At 38.8% G+C, this 20,028-nt stretch overlaps 1 protein-coding gene across 4 annotated transcripts in view; it reads left to right on the plus strand.

Annotated features, from left to right (window-relative positions):
* Positions 1-20,028, plus strand: part of TRPM3 (transient receptor potential cation channel subfamily M member 3) — a 493,648-nt gene that overhangs the window by 263,461 nt on the left and 210,159 nt on the right. For all 4 annotated transcript variants that reach the window (XM_054583031.1, XM_054583028.1, XM_054583029.1 and 1 more), the window contains one exon: positions 9,230-9,401. In XM_054583031.1, coding sequence (XP_054439006.1) covers positions 9,230-9,401 — 172 coding nt within the window. The remainder of the gene's footprint in view (positions 1-9,229; positions 9,402-20,028) is intronic.

Here is a 20,028-nt window from a genome sequence, read left to right on the forward strand (position 1 = left end):
TGACATGCCTTGGTATGTTCCTTCTTGGGACCAATTTCTTTGGGACTCTCTGAGCTTCCTGGACTTCCTGGGAGTCTATTTCCTTCAGCAGATTGGGAAAGTTTTCCTTCATTATTTTTTCAGATCATTTTTCAATTTCTTGCTCTTCTTCTTCTCCTTCTGGCACCCCTATGATTCAGATGTTGGAATGTTTAAAGTTGTCCCAGAGGTTCCTAAGCCTCTCCTCTTTTTTTTTTCAATTCTTGTTTCTTCACTCTGTTCCAATTGAATATTTATTTCTTCCTTCTCCAAATCATTGACTTGAGTCCTAGTTTCCTTCCCTTCACTGTTGGTTCCCTATATATTTTTCTTTATTTCACTTTGCATAGCCTTGTATTCATTGTCTTCCTTTTTTTTTTTTTGTCATAATCATTTCTATAAGCATTCTGATTATCAGTGTTTTGAACTCTGCATCTGATAGGTTTGAATTGAACAAAGAATCACTTTGTTCTTCTTCTGACCTTTCCTTTGAGTCATATTTCTTTGTCTGGGCAGACCTGTTACATTGTTAGGGGTGGAGCCTTAGGTATTCGCCAAGGTGGGGCAACCCACTTTGCTGTGTGGTGGTGCAATATGTAGGGATGGGGTCAGAGAGGGAACAATGCCACTTGCTTGACTCTCTCCCTGCTTTCAGTCACTTCCGCTGATACCCAAAAATGAACTGGGCCCCTCTGATGATGATTGCTGGGTAGGTGGGCTTGTGTATGTTCTAGGACCCTGTGAGTCTCTCCAACGAACTCTCCTGTGAGGCTGGCAGTTTCTTCCACCACCAATCCTCACAGCCTTTTATAGCCAGAGGTTTTGAGGCTTTAGTTTCCACACTGGAACCCTGGGTTATGTGGTCTGTCTGGCTCCCCAGCTGTTCCAGCCAGCTGCTGCCTTGCCCATCTAGTCTGTGGCCTTGCTGCATGTCCTCTCCACCCTGGTTTATTGTCTCTACCCCTCCTACAAGTCTGGATGAATGTTTTTTCTTTAACTCCTTGGTTGTTGGATCTCTATACAGTTTGATCTTCTGGCAGTTCTGGTTGTTTTTGTTTTAAAATCTCTTTTCATCCTTCTTTTGGTTGTGCAAGGAAGCAAAGTTTATCTACCTTCTTCTCCATCTTAGTCAGAAGTCCTGATGATAATTCTGGTGTACTTATCAATTCAATACATGTATCACTTATTTCTAAGGCAAGCCAAGTAAGCTTAGGGTTTATTGGGCTTATATAGAGTTTATTGGACTTCCATGGCTACTTTAGATAAGATGTAATAGGATATGTGAAAGGAAAAGTTGAGAGGCAAGGAAACCCTCTCAAGTCTGTTACAGTTATACAGGATCCACTGCTTACTGAACCTGGACCACACGCAGGTTCTAGGCTACATCTACTTACATGGGGGAATGCAGATCAGTAAAGACAGTGTTGAGTTTGGATATGGATATGTTAATTTCAAAGTTCTTTGGAGACACCCATGTGAAAATATCTAGCAGGCCAGTGAGACTATGTGACAGAAGCTCAGGAGCAAGATCTGGCTACACACTTCAATTCAGAAGGCATCCGCATATGGATGACAATTAGAGTTATTCTCGTAGATGGGGTCACCAAAGAACAGTGTGTAGAGTGAGGAGAAGGAAGGCCTACACCTGGATCCTGATGCTCTTCCAACATTTTATGGCTGAGCAGAGGAAAAGCAGCCTTCCAAGGACACCAAAAGAAAGGCTCAAAGGTAGGAGCAAAACCAGAGAGTGTTATGGAATCCAAGGGACTGTGTGTGTTCAGGATGGAGTGAAGGGCAATGCCAAATAGAACTGAGAGGCTATAGAATGAAAGGACTTGGAAGTGTTCATTCAATTTATCAAGATGAACATCATTGGCATCACTGTATCAGAAGAATGGTAAAGGGGCAAGCTCCCAGTATAATCAGCTGAGGAAGGAGAAGTAGAGATGGCAAGTAGAAACTACTCTTTCATAAGTTTAACAGTGAAGAGGTATGTATAAATAGCCAAAGGGAGCCATAAATTGAGGGGGGGTTTTCCATCAAGATAGAAGAGACTGGAGTTTCTTTATATGTTTACGGTAGATAGGAATCTAGAGATATAAAGGAAATAACTGACAAAATGAGTCCTAGAAAGGCCCTGAGGTAAAGGAGATCAGAGCTAAAGAGTAGATTAACCATCTGTACTGGTGTAACTAAAGGAGAAGAAGAGAAGGTTCATGGCAGGACATTGAAGTTTTAATCTGGAGATTTATTATTTATCACTGAAATAATAATAAAAACAATATCAGCACTTTTGTAGAGCTTAATAAATATCAGCACCCAGCTAAGTACTTTTATACAGATAACCATTTAATTATCTCAATGGTAGTAAAAAGTTGTCAGTTTATTATCCATCATCCTCTCCATTTTACTGATGGTAAAACTAACCACAGAGAGTTTAAGTAACTTGCCCAATATTACGTGACTAATAATGCAGGCAGCTGGGATTTAAACATGGGCCATCTAGCTCCTAAGACCATATTCATACTTGTTATGCAATACTATTTCTCCATAATAATAACAACTATCCATTTATTTGAGTTCATATGTGCACTGTTCTATGAATTTTGTGTTCTTACAACATCCCAACGAGGTGGTTATAGTCATTATTAATCTCCATTTACATAAGGAGACACTGAGACACAGAAAGTAAGTAACCTAAATAGGGTCACCTGACTGGCAAGTGTGCAGGTGCAGGAGTCAGATCATCTGCTAAATGAGAAAGGATGGTGTTTGAGTCACACCATGAGGAGAGGAGAGGATGATAGTCATGGCCCCAATGGAAAACAGAAGCCAGAATTGTTAAGAATCCTAGGAAAGAATGCCAGGCAGCACAGAGAACACTGTGGGAACAAGAAATCATGAAATTGTGTTGCATCAGCCAATCCAGAAGAGAAGGGAAAGGATGCATTGTGAAGCCTCAGAAAAGATAATAATAGTAATACGCTACTGTATCAGTTATCTATGTACTATGCAACAAATTACCCCAAAATGGCATGGCTTAAAAACAACATTTGCTGTCTTACAGTTTCTGCGGGCCAGAAATGTATGAGTGGCTTATCTGGGTGGTTCTACCTTGAGGTCCCTCTTAAAGTCACACGTCAGTTGGGGCTGCATCATCTGAGGACTGAAGGGGGATACAGGGCCTGCTTTAAGATGACTCACTCACCTAGCTGTTGATTAAGAGTTCCAAAAGGCTGCTTTATCAACACGGTAGCCAGCTTCCCCCAGAATAAGTGATCCAAGGGAAAGCTAAGAGGAATCCTTTTATGACCTCGATTTAGAAGTCTCATACCATTGCTTATGGTTATTCTATTTTTGAGAAGTGAGTCCCTGAATACAGCCCAAACTAAGGAAAGTTTTTCAAAGAATTTGAACATATTTTAAAATTTTCTCACTGCTAATTGGTGATTTCTAAAGCACATACGCCCTTTTGAACTGAAGGATCTGTTCCCACAGCCAGTAGGCCCTGTGTGGGAATGGCACACAGTTCCCCTCAGGACAGGACCAAGGGAGGTGAGTCTTTTCAAGGGAAAAGCCTGAAATGAGGATGGTGTAACTCTGCAGCCCACAAGTTGAGGGACACAGTTTCAAAGTGCTGCAGAAAGGTGTAATTGTCTTCCCACGTACATTAATGGGAGTCACACAGCTCAAGTATGTGGGCCTTCTATGGAGATGGATCCCTGGGTTGGCTGCATTCTTGTTTGAATTGCTGAGCTGTGAGGCAGCATCTGAGTTTCAATATGACCCCGCTTTACAACTAGACTTACAGCTGAGCTGTCTGAATAGCATATTACAAGCCAGTGGCCCCACAAGCACAGGCCTCTCTGATTATAAGTACACACAGTGCCTTTCTTTTTCTTTCTTTTTCATTTTATTCTCTCAGTCCCTATGTTCCTTTGTCCCAGACACAGAGGTTGCTTCCCACTTCTCGGCAGGGTCCCCTCTTCTCTCCTCGAAATGCATGCCTGATCCTCAGAGAACCCCACCACTCCTTTGTTTCTTTCTCTCCAATGCCCAGACCTCATTTGCTGCCTGCTGGTGCCTTTCCTGACCTCTGTATGCTGTACAGTTCTGGAGGACTCTTCTGGAAATAATCTGATCAGCTGTCAGAAGGATTTTAATGCTCAGTTAAGCCACCGGCAAAAATGTCCAGCAGCAAAATCATAATATCTTTTAGAAAATTAAAATCAGGCTGGTTCCTGTCTTCCCTCTAATGTCTCCTGGTCCGTAAGGGAAATCAAGACTATTCAGAGATTTGAGGAGAGGCTGCTAGTGGGACCACTTTGGCCAAGACACTTCCTGTCCCTGAAACCTTTGTAATTTTACCTACGAAATGAACATGAAATGGATTAATCCATGTGAAAGAGTCAGTCTCAGTGCCTCGTATAAAGTGGTCAGTGAATGCTAGTTTTCTTCTTGCCTAAATTAAAATCATAGTGCTACTGAGAGAGGAAGGGTGACTCTGTGGACACACACCCCCTACCCTGCCTGGGACATGCTGACCCACACCTCACCACATAGTGAGGTCTGGGATTGCAGAAGGCCCGTGATTAATGAAGAATCAAAAACCTGATTCAGCTCAATTCAGTTCTGTTCAGGAAAGGAGTCAGAGATGACCAACTGCCCTTGCATCATAGAAAGCACAACAAAATGAAGGAGACCCCAGGTTATGAGTGAACTACTATTTTTTTGTAGCCAACTCAATAGAGTTTCATTGTTCTGCACTAACTTGGAAAAAGACAAATGTACTCTTTAACACAAGCCATCCAGACTTGATTTTAGAGGTAAAAAGCCTTTAAAGTTATAGTCAAGTCTTCTTTAGAGATGAGAAGTCTACCATCCGAAAATTTCTTCTACTAAATATATTTTGAATGTTTATTGTGAGATATTACCTAGATGTGAGCTCATATATCTCCTCAAGACAGGACAGTAGTACTTATCACATTCATTTTCTCTAAACATTCTTAATGAGTAAATGAATGAATGAATTCAGAGACTTAGCAAAGATCATAAATTAGTAGCTGGAGGACCCAGAACCAGAACCCCCATCTCCTGACTTCCCACTGTGTACTCCTGGATGAGATCAGAACATTCATGAAAATAGCTAGGGAAACTCAAGCAATTATCTTAGATCAACTCCTAAATGATCGATTTAAGCCCATCCAGGGAAAATAAATGCAGCACTCTGGCACCAGTACATAAAGGATGTTCAGTTTTTCCACAGAGTCTCTGGATCAGTCCCTTCCTGGCAATGAGAATGACCTTACAAATGCCTTCTGTAAAGGACCTCCACCTACCTCTATTAGCGCCTTAAACAGCTTCCACTTCATTGCCTCTTTGTTTCAGAGTCAAGGTATACAAAGGCCTTGGAACCAGAATTTTACCAATCAGCCAGTAGACACCAGTCAGTGTACAACAGATTGAGTGGAGAAGTCTCTCATGTACTGCTGAGGGACAAGAAAGAGAAAGAATATGTCATTACTTAGAGGTATTCTGGTCCATGATACCCAAAGAATGCTAAGTGTCTAAATTCCATTTCTAACCAAATTTTCCTTCTGGATCTAGATACTGTATTTGCCAATCATGAAAAACCAATGGATATGTAGGCCTTTCAGACACCATTCAGCCTTTCTCAATCCAATTCCTCATCTGAAATTTCAAACACAGAAATTTATTTGATTGACTCTCTTCTCAATTTCTCTCAGGAGTGGTACATAACCTAGACCATCCTTTATTCTTAGGAGAGTAGGTAATCCATTCCTTACAGTGGGTGCTGTAGGTCATTAGGGATCAACACTCTCAGGGAACACTGGCTGGAGTACACAGTAATCTAATGCACCTACAAGCCATGAACATGTCACAGTTGTTCTTACTGTGCGTGCACATATACGTACATGCATACACACACATACACACTTTTTTAAATTTCTCTTTTTGTGAGCTCTTAAAGATAAAGTGGATACATTATCTCCAAAATTTTGTCAGAGGGGAAAATTCATTCATATTTATGTGATACAAAGGAATTATTTTTCTCTATTTGAAAAATATAACAGTAAGATCAGCAAATCTTTTGCAGGTATGCAAATTGAAACTCAGACAAAAATAGACTGTTGGTATGTTTGTAATCAAAAATATCAAGTGTATTTTGTAGGTAATTTGTCTGAAATACTTGGGAGGTGATCTCCTACTTTGTAAGCCATCAACAAATAGTTCCAGAGCATTGCCCTCTTAACTGGCCTGGGAGGACAAGGTAAAGAAAAACCATTTTGCATATTTTTCAACAATTGCTCATTTTTTGCTTTTACTTACATTGCTTGATTTATATCCCTTGTATAAAACCAAAGTCCGTGATTGTCTCCTATCATTTCCTTTTGGTCACCAGTTTGCAATTAGAAAATCACTGTATAGTTGGTAAAATAAAACCGAGCTTGAGAAGGAAATCACAGTTATAGATTGCCTGCTAGGAGTTAGACATGGTGTTAGGTGCTTTGCACATATAATCTCATCTAAGGTAAGTAGTTTTACTCTTTTCCTTCCAGAGATTAAAAATATGAGACTCAGATTCAAACAGCCAATGCCAGAACTGAGTTTCACACAGATTTCTATGGCTCATACGTACAGCATTGTTTCAGGATTCAGCACATCTTCCTCAGTGATAACTAGAAAGTAAATAAGGACATTTTCATTATTTTAGACTTATATCCCCTATTCAGCAGACAAAATTTCTGCCAAAATGTAATCACCTTTAATTTCCCCTTCATATAAGCTCTAAAGAAATGGGAAACATCAAGATGAAGAAATTAAAATACATGAGTGATACTGTAAACTTGATCTTCTTGCATGACTGATTCAAATATACAGTATTCCCAAAGAACTGGTGGGCCATGCTTTGCAAGGGAAGAAGGTCAACACTCAGAAGACAGAAGCAGCAATGTCCTTAGAATCCTGTGATGGAGGAAACAGATATATAGAATGTAGTCTGATGATTTAATTATGTTCTTTTATTCTTAGACTGTGGTGAGAACATGAGCTTGGCCCAGAATTTTTTTCATGCCTTTCTCCATTTGAAAATGTCATTTTCACTGATGGCCTTAATAATTAAGTTCTCAGAAATTACAAAACATGTCCTCGTGTCTTAGCTGGAACAAATGTCTGAGTTCACTGTCACACAGAGTCGAACCACTAAAAAAATCTACTACCCGCACCCCTGCCCCTGCTGCTCACAGAATTGCTTTGGGTCTTCCTTCTTGGCATGGAGCCTGCTGTCAGAAAAGGGAGAACGGTAACTCAAGTATTATTTCTTTTGTCCAAAAAGACAATGCAGAGGCACTTTAAGAATAAGAGAAAGTCTTTCTGCTAAGCCTCTTTCAATAAAGCATTAATATTTATTAACTTTCATTCTGATGTAGAATGAATGTTTTATGATTAAAAAAAAGAGTAACAACAAAATGGCAATTTCAACAACAAGTGGCTTACTCTTCCAGTGATAAAGAGATCAGAATGGAGTTGGCCAACCATTGTCTCTGTATTTTGGAGAACTCTCATTCAGTAATGTAGACAAAGGAGCAATAGAATACTGCTCCATGGAAACAATAAGAATCAAAAAGTTCTGTTTCCTTTATCAACATGAGCCAACTAAAATGAAGCTATGAATTAATGTTATATTAATGTTACATTAACAAATAGTACATACATTAAAAGGAATGAAAGATATTTCAAAAGCTCAGAATTATATATCTTAAATGTAGATTAAAACAATTCAGAAAAAAAGAAGGTTTTTCTTTTCAGTTTTGAACACAAGCATGTCTGTCTCAAGTTGTCCTATTCATTCATTCACTATTTATTGAGTAGATTGTGATTGGCAGGCAAATATTGTAGAAATGTGGAGTTTCAAAATCATTAAGGTCTAAAAAAAATGACTTTCATGAGATCTTTACTATTGAAGAATGTTCTTACTAAGTTGCCTTGTAATTCTTTTAATCAACTACTCAATCTTACTATACCTTTTCATGATGAGTTATGACATAGTGAAAATTAAAAATAACATCTCACCTTCGTGGGTAATATACACACCTCTCAAAGGCACAGAAAAGAAACCTAACAGCATTTGTTTCTGTCCTGTCAATTTTGGTGATTCAGTAGAGGGATAACCGTAAAGACACTGTTGGACCATGAGCTTATTGAATGTTCCTTTCCATAGTCTTGAGGGGAGTTTCTACCTAAGTATTTTAGGAGTAAAATGAAACATACTTGTTTTCATCATATGTAAGCAGTATGGGAAAGAGGAATGAGCATAGATTTGGGAATCAGACAAGCCTGTGTGTGAAATCTGGTTCTATGTGTATTAAACTCTTGGAAACTGTACTTTGCCTGTTTCTTCATCTACAAAATAAACATAACAGCCTCTTGCTTATTAGAATGTTGCAAGGAATATAGGTAATGTATATAAAGCAACTAACTCATGATAAGTGTTACTTTCTTTTTATATCAAAAATCTGAAAGACCACACTAAGAATTGTTCTGTTTTAGGTAGTGTAATTTACTATGAAATTAAAATAACAACAAAACATAAGACAATGATGATCATTTTGAGCCTGATTCATATTCACCGCATGAGGCAGTTATTTTACATTCGACATTTTCACTTACATAATGTGCCTAATAAGAACAGTGTGGATTTGAAATAACAGAATTTCAGATTATTGAAAGAATTTAACAGAAAAATTCATCCCCCAGTCTCCGCCATTCTCCAAATCACAATTGCTCTGCTGTGTGTATTAGAGTATGGACATGATAAAGAAGAGAAAGAAACAAAATAACTAAATCTTAAAATTATTTTTCATCAGCAAATAACAGATTAACTTCAAAATGAAACAATCATTCACATGCCAATTTTTGTGTACAATGAAATTACTAACTCTAGTTTCTGTACACATTCAGTAAATAAATAAATATATAATCCTTTAAGCATCATCTTGCTTTTAATAAAACATTTACCATAAATCTCACTTCTGCCCAAAGCGGTACTAAGAAGAGGAAGTAGACTGTACTCTCACCGCACCAAAGAATTGATTTTCCTCCATTCCCTCTTTTCTCTCCATTCAGTTCTCCTTCTAACATTTTTCTCTCTTTTCTCTGACTCCTTTCTCTTTCTTTTGAAATCCTGCAGGTTGTCCGGCCCTATCAGACCATGTCCAACCCCATGAGCAAGCTCACTGTTCTCAACAGCATGCATTCCCACTTCATTCTGGCTGACAACGGGACCACCGGAAAATATGGAGCAGAGGTGAAACTTAGGAGGCAACTGGAAAAGCATATTTCACTCCAGAAGATAAACACAAGTAAGTAGCTACTTTTCCCACTCTCTTGCCTCCTAGGAAGTCTGTTGAAAATGAATAACTTTAAGTACACCAGGTAGAAATATTTTGAAAACTTAAGGTTTCCAACATGGATCATTATGACTGCTGGGCCAATGGTTAGAATTAGAGGAAGTTTTCCGGAGGAGGCCTGTTGGTGGTGGAAGAAGTGCCCACACACTTCATTCGCGGGCTCCATCTCATTTACCATGCAGGAAAAATTCAACCCCATCTGGGGTTTGTAAATGCAGATAAGTTTTTCTTTCCAAACTTTTCCTTCATCCTTTACACAATACTCTTAAGGAGGAAAGGCACCCTAGGGAAATTGTCTCTATTTATTAAGCTATTTTGGGTAACTGAGGGGAAAAAAAAAAATTTGGCTTTGATCTTAGCACAGATACAGCTGAGCAAAGGCATTTCAAGGGAACTGACATTCTCTACACTAAAGCGTCTTCAGCAAGATGTGTAACCATCTTGATGAAACTTCAGTTCTGTTTCAGTTTTATGTGTGCGTTCATCCATTGTCTCTTGACGCGTAGGTATTTAGATATATGTATACCACATAATACATATCCAATGGTTACACTAAAATTCTCTCTTAAATATCTATGTGTTCTATGCTTTATTTTGGGGGTACTTATTTGTTTTAACTGTGGAAGGTAGCATCGTGAAAACAGCCATGCTCCCCAGACCAGTAGGTGCCTTGCATTTAAATGTGATAGAGGTATGAAAATAATCTCCTGTCCCTCCTCACAAAATGCAATTCAATTCATTTTCACATAGTAACACATGAGGCTTCGTGGCAGGTTCAAATTTTGTGGTAATTTTATGTTCCATCAGAGAAACTTGAATTGAATTGATTCAACTTTCAAAGCCTACAGTTTCAAATAAGAAAAAGATTCTCCCTGGCTAGATAAGTTTTCAAAAGTTCGGTGTAATGCGATTCAACTTGTCCAAATGGCTTTTCTCTTCTTTAGTCTTTTCTTGACATCTGTTGCAGTTGCCATGTCCTTGCCATAACCACTTTTCTCCCAGGGCTGGAATGTTCAACGTATCAGACCACAGCTTCTTTTTCTTATTCTCTATTTTCTGGTTTTACTTTTTAGGAACTACTGCTGTTTAGGCAGTCAAGTTTCATGCCTTCATCTTTTTCACAGGGAAGTCAGGAACAATAAATTTTGGTGTAGGCCTGAAATAAAAATTATATCAATGAGCTCTTTTGTATCTAAGAATCATCAACTGTCTGTGGAAAGAGAAAACAATATTATCCTGAAAAAAAAAAAGACAGAGAGAGTAGAAAAGACTAGATCTATCCAGAGATCAGCATTGATCAAATGTAATAAAGCACCATTAAGCAAGGAGTGATAGGTTTTCTTACACTAAAATTGAATTGTATTATAGTAATTGATAGAATGGGTAAAAGTCACATAACTAGTGTTATCTGTTTAAGTTTTTATAAGCTGTAGCATTACTTTTTTATGCCATCAGATTAAGAGTGAGACCCTACACGGGGGTGATCTGAAAGCTGAAGGAGATGGGAGCAGGGTGGACAAGGAGCACATTCGCTCAAGTTCAGTGCTCAGTAATGAGACAAAACCTGTCCAGACATGCCAAGCATGTCATCATGTCAGGCCCCGGTGGCACCTGAGACAGTCAGTAGCATTAGGGGGACAGATAGGTGAGAGTGCTTAAATTGCACACTCGGCTAAGGAGCGGCGCCAGTTAGCGTGCCAGTTAGCAACGCCAGCGGGAGTTAAAACATAGCCAGGGCTGTTAGCCGAGCCTTGTGCCTTACCTGCTGCCTAAGGAAAGGATGCCATTTTCTAATTGCTCAGCCCCAAAAGGGTACCCTTTTGTGATTTATCTACCTGGAGGATGCCTTTCTCCAAAGCTCACAGAAGCGCTACACATGTGAGTGGCCCTGCAGGGCCAGCCCAGGGAGGTGAAGAGAGGAACAGAGCCCAGCAGCGCAGAGTTGGAGAGCAGGTCAGGACATCATGGGCCAGGCTGGGGGGGCCCCACACTGCAGGAGCCAAATCCCATACACACCCTGGCGGTCATGTGTGGAGACCCTGGACCCTAGTTAGATTGTCAAGACAGATAGCAGCACACAGGCGTATTCACAAGTGGAGACCCAGTCAAGAGAAGCACAAACAGCTTACTGAGCTGAGGATAAAGTCAAAGAAGCTGGCTTGGGACTCCTGGAATGCTCCAGGTCCGCCCTGGGATTAGGCCTAGAGTCTGGGGTGGGTGTGAGCCCCCAGAGTGGGTTAAATGATAGTATCTGGAATGAGGTGGGGTAGAGAGAGCCACACGGTTATTATAATCATCATAATTTATAAACATAATTTTCCTTCTTGTTTGAGGGTTTGTACTTGAGGCTTAATAGGAAACTCATTGTCTCTCATTCAGTGAATGTAGTTAAATCGGAAGAGAAGGATTGAAGGTGTTCAGCAGAGATCCCTGAGGTCACAGGAAGTTAAAAGCATTGTGTTAGCTCCTACCTCAGTTCAAGTGCTGAACTTAGTAGTGGAATGGTGACCGATTCATCCCAGTTTGCCCAGGACTTTCTCAGATATAGCAAATGAAAGTTTCATGTTCCGGGGCCCCTCTGGTCTCAGGTAAACTGAGATGGTGGGTCACCCTCCAAGTCAGAGACTCATGAGCAATTACGTGTACTTCTTTTATTACTACATTCACCCCACAAAGCAGGGAGGGAGCAGCAAGGAGTTCTCAGAAGTAGTGCCACACTTTGAGACCTCTGCTAATTACCAGTAAAGTGCCCACTGAGAAAAGCCTCCAGAACAAGACTGGAAAACAAGGGGGAAGGTTGACCCGGTTATAACAGGAAACACCAGAATAAAGACTAGAGACCTTTCATGAAATCTTTAGTCAATATTTTCGCATCGTAATTCTGCTGTATAACCTGGACATGATTTTTTTCTTCATATCACAATTAGGAATAACGTGGTTCTTCCTTTTAAAATAACATCTTATTCTAGAAGTTTATTTTTAAAAACCCCTTTTACTTTTTCTTTTCATTCTTCAAAAGTTTAGGAAATCTAATATATACCAGCGGAACTCAATTTCAGAGGGTCCCCATTTAGTCTCCTGAAAATTAAACACTCTGCCAGAATACGCTGTACCACTGGGGACCACAAAACCTCTATCCGCCACCCATCACACTTCGGATGACCCTGGGAAGCCTGAACACACACTCGGCATTTTCTTCATTGAGTGCCATTCCGCCTCGTTACTTAGGGGTCATCTGCATGCCACAGTACCCTTTCAACAAGTCTATTTTCTTACATAATAATATAATCTTCTGAAGAATTTTTCTTAAATATTAAGCAAATCCTGCTCAGGAGACCTTTAAACCCTTTTCCATCAACATCCCAATTATTTATAATTACATATTACAAGCACAGTGTCTGACATTTTTCATGGCACTCTGGCATCTATGATCTCATCTCTCCCCTCCCTCCACTCATTTCTGTTGCCAACAGTCTGTGCTGAAGTATCAGCACTGGTTATTAAAGGGCTTTGTTTTTGGAGTAGAATTCTTTCAGATGTGAGGAGCTGCCTGCTTTGGAACACGGTTCCATCTGCAGTTTTCTAAACTTCAAGTTGAATATGCAAAGCCTCAAACAATTCTAATCATGCCTCTAGGAAACAAATATTTCTTGAACTCCTATTATGTACCAGTCATAGTTAAGGTCTAGAAAAGCAGTGGTGGATACTTCAGCTTAAATCAAGAGGGGCAAACTGAGTTCCATAAGTAAACAAACAAGTAAATAGGTGATGTCTGGTAGTAAAAAAACACTATTAAGAAAAATAAAACAGAAAGATATATCTGTGTATACATGTGTGCACATGTTTGTTGGGAGGATAGTATAGGTTTGATGGCTAGAAATGGCCTCTATGAGGAGGTGATATGTAAGCGGAGACCTGGAGTCGGAGCAGCTGTGAAAAGAACATTCTGTAAAGAGTGAAAGCAGGGACCGAGGCCCCAGGTGTTCAGTGAAGTGCAAGACCTTTGTAAAGAGCTGGATTTTATTCTAACAAAGCTTTGATCTGGTAAGTTACAGGATGTCCCTAATGGTTGAAAGCTTCACTCTGCTGCTGTGTGTAGAGAGCAGACTGAGGCATGGCACAACATTAAAAGCAGGGATGTGTTTTAGGATGCAATTGCGATGATGGAGGTGAGAGATGACAGTCTGAATTAGGTGGCACCAATATGGTTGTAAAAAGTGCTTGAACTCAAATGTATATTTTTTTTTCTTCGCTGATCTTTTTTAATGTAGCAAATTATACATAACCTAAAATTTACCATTTTAACCACTTTTAAGTGTACAATTCAATGGCATTAAGTAAATTTTGTTGGTGTACAATTATCACTGCTCTCTATCCCCAGAAATTTTCATCACAATATTGGTCATAGGACATACTTTGAAGGTAGAGCTCAAGAGGACTTGCTAATGAATTGAGCATCCAGGGTAAGGAATAGACACATCAAGGATGCTCTATGGTCATCCATAGAGATACCAGTGCATTCTTCAAATAATGATACTGTTGTAGATTAGAGCTTCTAATGAGTATGTTTTTACAGAGAAGAAAAAGAATTTGAAGACTAGTGTCAGGGGAATCAGAATAAGGTCCTTTGGAAGGCAGGAGGAGATGAGATTCAGCACACAAATGAAGAGTGTGGCCTTAAATAAAACAGGGACAATTTCATCCTGTGCAGAAGGAGGAAAGGCAAAGTATATAAGTGCAGATATGAATAGAATGGGGCATTTTCTGGTGGGAAGATCAGATCATTCTCTGTAGATAGCTTCTGTGTCTAAAGAAGACAATACAAGCCATGGTCTGAGAGAGTTGGAAGGAAAGAGGTATAGGCTATTAGAAAGAGGAAAAAACTATAGTTAGTGTAGAGACTGGGAGAGTGGTCGAACTGGGGAAATATAAGATAACCGCACAGCAACCTGGATCCACTTGATATTTGTGATCAAGAATTTAAAGTGGTATGACACATCAGGGTTGTATGTTTTCTTTCCACTTGTGTGCAGCTCCAGCAGTAGAATAGTTGTTAAGTTGGGTTGAGCACACACTGGGATTTCATCAGGCAAGTATAAAAGAGGGACAGAGAGGCAAGGGGGTAAAGCTGCATGTATTCCACATACATATATCCCAAGAGTATTACCCTGAATCCCTAAATGTCCATGGATAAAAGCAATGCTGTGGCTGATATTCATGAGAATATACAATCGTTCATTTAAAAGATCAGACCAAGGTAAAGGGAAGTGATTAAGTGAATTATCAAAGGTGACCCAGACCTTTAGTTAGTATTGCTAAACATCACATATACTAAGCTTGAACTAAAATAAAAGGTTCATAGTAAAACATATCTCCTATTTATTTTATCGATGTTTACATATTCACACAAGTTGAATCAACTTAGCACATTGTTAGACACAAAGACTGAGTACCAAAGGACCGTTCGAGAAAGTAACATGTAGGTAGCCTAATGAGAGTTTAAAACCCCAAACATACTTTCATACTTTTTGTATACATTTTTATCATTAATAACTTCAAACAAATACAAAATTAGAGAATGTTATAATAAGCTCCTATAACTGTCATTCTAAATTTATCAGCCTACAGGCAGCCTTGTAGGGCAGTCTTATATATATTTCCTACATTCACCTATGTGTACAAGGTCTATCCAGAAGGTATCTAGCCATGTACTATGAAAAATAGAGACATTTATTGAAGAAGATACAAGATACAAGAAACATTGTACATAGGACAATGATGCCTTAGTCCCCTTCAGAGTAGGCACCATTTGACCTCACACAGTTCTCCCAGTTGCCATCAGCTGCCCCATCATGTTTTCCTGAATGTCATCAATGGTCTGAAATCCCTTCCCTTTCGAAGGGGATTTTAGTTTTGGGAAAAACCAGAAGTTGCAGGGTGCCAAATCTGGGCTGTATAGGGGCAGTTGAGTCACCTGGGTGATTTGGTGTTTCTCAGAAAAACTCTGCACGGGACATAATACTTGAGCAGTTGTGTTGTCTAGATGAAGCTGCCAATCACCAGCTGCCCATAGCTGTAGGCTTCTGAATCATCTGAACAGTTTCCATGGAGAAATTTTCAAGCTCAATGCAAAATTTGATGCAGATTCATTGCTTTACTTGCTCAGTCATTTTTAATGTGATGACCACACAGTACACATGCTCACTCGGCATCTACCACCCCCCACCCCATTGACTGGTAAAATGAAGTCATCATGGCTCACACATACACATTCCACTCCATTCTCCTTGGCTGCCAGGGTTACATCAATGTCACTCAAATCATTCTAAGTTAATGGCTGGACTTTTTCTGGACAGATCTCATATGTATATTTATATGTATATATGATACCACTCTATATATATACCTACATTCTCCTCTGAATAATTTTGAAGGCAATCCAGGCATCCATAAATTTTTTAGTATATTTCATTATCATAAATACTTTATCCATAAATATTTCAGCACTGAAACGATTATTTAACTTGTGTTGGCAACATATAGGGTAGATCTTAAAAATATTTTCTTAACTCAGTGACAACATAATGGCAAATATTATCCAAGAATTCTTTAAAAATTCTTTCAAAAAATAAAAGTGAAGAACTATATTTTTGCATTCTAAAATTCATCCAAAAAATTTGGTAATCATCTTTTCAAGCTCAAGTTCTATTCTTAGCAGGCCAAAAACCATTAAAACAAATACAGGGGTCCAGCACAAATAACGACCCTTTTTTATTACAAAATCTTTTATTACAAAATCATAAGCATGTAATTCTGTAACATAACAATATCACACTTGAGCACACCACATGACATTTTAGGTGAACTGTTCAAATTAAAACTATAAATTATAACCCCCATATTATTACCCTACCAACCACCCTCAAGCAGGCCTTACTTCTGCCGGACCCTGTATTATCTAACAATCCTTAAAAAGAAAGATTAGAAAACCCCAGAAATTGTGGCTTTCTATAAAGAGTTTACAGGGAAGAATATAACATTTGGAAAAAGAGGAGATCTTTGTTTATTGCCAGTGATAATAAGCTGTAAGCAGCAGGGAGACCTGGGAGTTCAGATCATCATGGCTCTGTGACCTTGAACAAATTACTGTATTTCTCTTAGGCTTTGTTTCTGAAACTGTGAACCAATAATTCCTCACAGTGTTGTGATTAAGTAAGTCAGTGAATGAAAGGATTCTGGCATGTGGGGGCTCAGAATGATCCGTTGCCTTCCTGGCTTTGGTGCATTGTGGTGCCCCTGTGGGAAGCCATGCCCCATGTTTATTTGGTGGGGCTGCCACAGTTTCCATCCTAAGACCCATAGCCCTCCATTCAAAGCCCATCAGAGTCCAGGGTGTTCATCAGAATATCTCTATCATGTGTGGAAACTGGCTGTGATCGTTAAGAAACCCTGGATCCTTGGGGAAAATGGAAAATGAGGCTCAAAATTACATTCTGGAGCACATCACGCAACCTCTGTTAGCATTACTTATCGAAGGGTAATTTGTTTTTACATTCTTGGTTATTGCAACAATAACAAGAAAGTGCCTTTGTTTTTTTCTATAATATTGAAAATATATCCTAAACTGTAGTTGTTCCTCCTGCCTAAGTAAACAGAGAATAATGAGAAAATTTAATCTTTCTTTAGAGATTCAAGTTCTTTCAGTGTGTTGGAATAATGATTATGAATGCCAGTTAGGACTGTTGGCTACTTTCATTGTTGGAGGTGTCAGAATTTGTGCTAAATGTGAGTTAGCCCAGAACGTATCTTAAAAGTTTAGATTTGGTCCAGTACCAAATTTTCTTCTTATGATTTTCAAAATTAAGCCATTTTATTAAAAAAGGTAATTGGAGAAAGAGGACAGAAATCTAGTTCTCTTTGGGCTATATTTGATTAAAGTGTTACTCCTTTGTATTTGAATTTTATTTTAGGTGTGGCTGAATGCAAATTTTTTATTTGGATTGCATGTCTGATTATGTAGTGAACATCAAATTTGGTTGAAAATTGAACATCAATTTTCTTATAAGACTAGAATTTTATGACGTTATCATCTCTCTACTACAAAGTGGAGTCTATATCAAATTAAATTCCAAGGTCTAAGGTATTATAGACACAGTTGTTATAGATACACCTAATTTGTGATATTAGTTAATAGGAGTATCTGGATAGGTTTAGATTTCCCTAACCAGTGCATTTGCTATAGTGAGGATATACCTGAAAGAAAATTTCATGTTTTCTTTTTTTCCCCCCCTTTTTAGCAACTTACATTTGAGTGTGGCCTCATTGGGTGAGGCCACCAAGAGTACGTTTCTCTAAAACAGCAGATTGAAATGGGTTTGGCATTGCTAAGTAGGAGAAATGATTGCAAAATTCATAAAACATAATTAACTGTGATATTTGAGGATAATGCTTTCTAGATTTCTCTGGAAAACACATGTCTTTTATTATTCAGTCCCTAAGCCAACACACCTATTCATATACGATTGTGTGCATACTCACACAAACTAAGAAAAATAATGATAACAATATCGTCTCTCAGCAGTACAGACTATCATCCATAAGAAGTTATGCTTCATTATGGAACAAATATTTCCCCTTTTCACTGATTTGTATGACAGATGAGCCCCATAAACACTCTAATGCACAGAGTGAGTCAACAGTGGTCAAGTCCAATTGGTTACAGGAGGTGTTATTTTAAAAAGCTTGTCTCTGTGAGGTGACACACACCAATTTAAAGTGTTTCATTTCAGTGAAATTTCCATAATCAGAAAGACGTACTCATGACTGCATCATTCATATCCTAGCTCCTTTACCACCAGTTTTTGGTGGTAACTATTAACTATGGCTATAACAATCTTTCACTAGGATGACACTGCCTCCTAGAAAGCATTTTAAAATATCCGGGGGACTTGGAGTTGACACAGTTTCTGGTGCTGCTGCATGGCACAGGTGAGGAGGCATGAATGTTACTCGTCAACCATGCGCAGGGCAGTTCCACATGAAGAATTACCTAGGCCAAATGCCAAGCACATCCCTTAGGGAGCACTACTCTGACAGTGTTTGTTACCTCGAGTTTTCTTTTTGCTTTTTTCCTTAATATTTTCAATAGCTCATCCTGATTCAACAGGCCATGTTTCCAAGATACCCTGTCCTAGTTAAAAGACATGTGGGAGATTCAAAATATTTAACAACCTGTGAAGACTTGGATGTCCTAAATCCATCTGCAGCACAGGCTGGGCATCAGCCCTCCTATATCTCCTTCAAGAGCAAGTGACATAAGACCCTCATGTCACTTGCTCTTGAGTAGTTATTCCTTATATCTAACTTCATATGCTGAGTCTGTTCTCTCCTGGGTGAGGACCAAAATCACTTCTATGTCAGAGCTCTCGGTATATTTGAAAACTGTAAATGGACTTGAGGTGACCTTTCCGCCGTAATGGCTGTAAGGAAGCTGTTTCTCATTTGGAAAGACACACTGACCCGCTTAACAGGCCGAACTGACTCATAAAGTCAGTCAGAATTTCCAGTTCAGCAGCGCCTGCTCTTAGCACCACTGCTTTAGCTGTTGCAAGTTCGGTGGCTCTAGAGATGTGCTCAACAATGGCAGCTCCCCTGTCAGAGGGCTTGAAGCTCAGGGGAATCCGACAGTTCACAGTCATTAGCTGATTTGGGGGTACAAGCAGAGGTCCCAAAATGCAGTTACTTTACCAGTAAGTCCCTGGAGAGCCTATTCTCTAGAATTCATTGCAAAGGAATATTTTAATAAATTAAGGTTCTACTAGAATAAAGAGTTCAAAATTGAATCCAAAGAAACTCTAATTTTTTACCTATAAATCACTGAGAATTATTTTGTAAATAAGGGAGGAAGGCAGTAATATAAATCTTGAGTGAATGAATAAACTCATGAAATAAAACAGCACAAAAGAGTGCTTTTTAAAAATTCATCTTTCATTTCTGGTATTTGCCTCTCAATCCCCTGGACTGCAGTAGACACCTTTCATGAATGAGTATTTTCCTATTGTTAAATTATGCAGTCAACTTACCCTGAAAATTTGACATGGATTATCTAAGGAACACCGTAAATCCTTAATAGAGTTATCAGCCTCTCTGACACCAAAACTAATGTTAATGCACATAGTACGTGCTCAATAAAGCGATGCTGGTTTAGCACGAAAGAAATTGAAGTGATTTGACCAGTCATATTATTATAAGAAATGTGTGAATTTACAGTTTAAAAAATATTTTCAAAACTGTTTTAGCAATAGCACTACCATTAAAATAACATATAGCATACCAGGAGGCAATTTTAGAGGCTTATGATCACTTATATATAAAGAAATAATTTCTTTTATTAATTTATTTTTTAATTTCTATTATTAATTTATTTTTATTCATATGGTTGTTAAGTCAGTCTCATTTCTTTGTATTTACACCAAATACAGAGAGGCCAAGCCTGAACTGGTCAACAGTAGCACAGAGAGGGAGGCAGATGGCAAAGGGAAGATAAAAGATGTGAGTTACATGAGAGAGCCTCTGGGAA

This window comes from Pteronotus mesoamericanus, unplaced genomic scaffold (genome assembly GCF_021234165.1).
Source record: "Pteronotus mesoamericanus isolate MK-2021 breed Mesoamerican mustached bat unplaced genomic scaffold, CSHL_Meso_final contig_73, whole genome shotgun sequence".
NCBI lineage: Eukaryota > Metazoa > Chordata > Mammalia > Chiroptera > Mormoopidae > Pteronotus > Pteronotus mesoamericanus.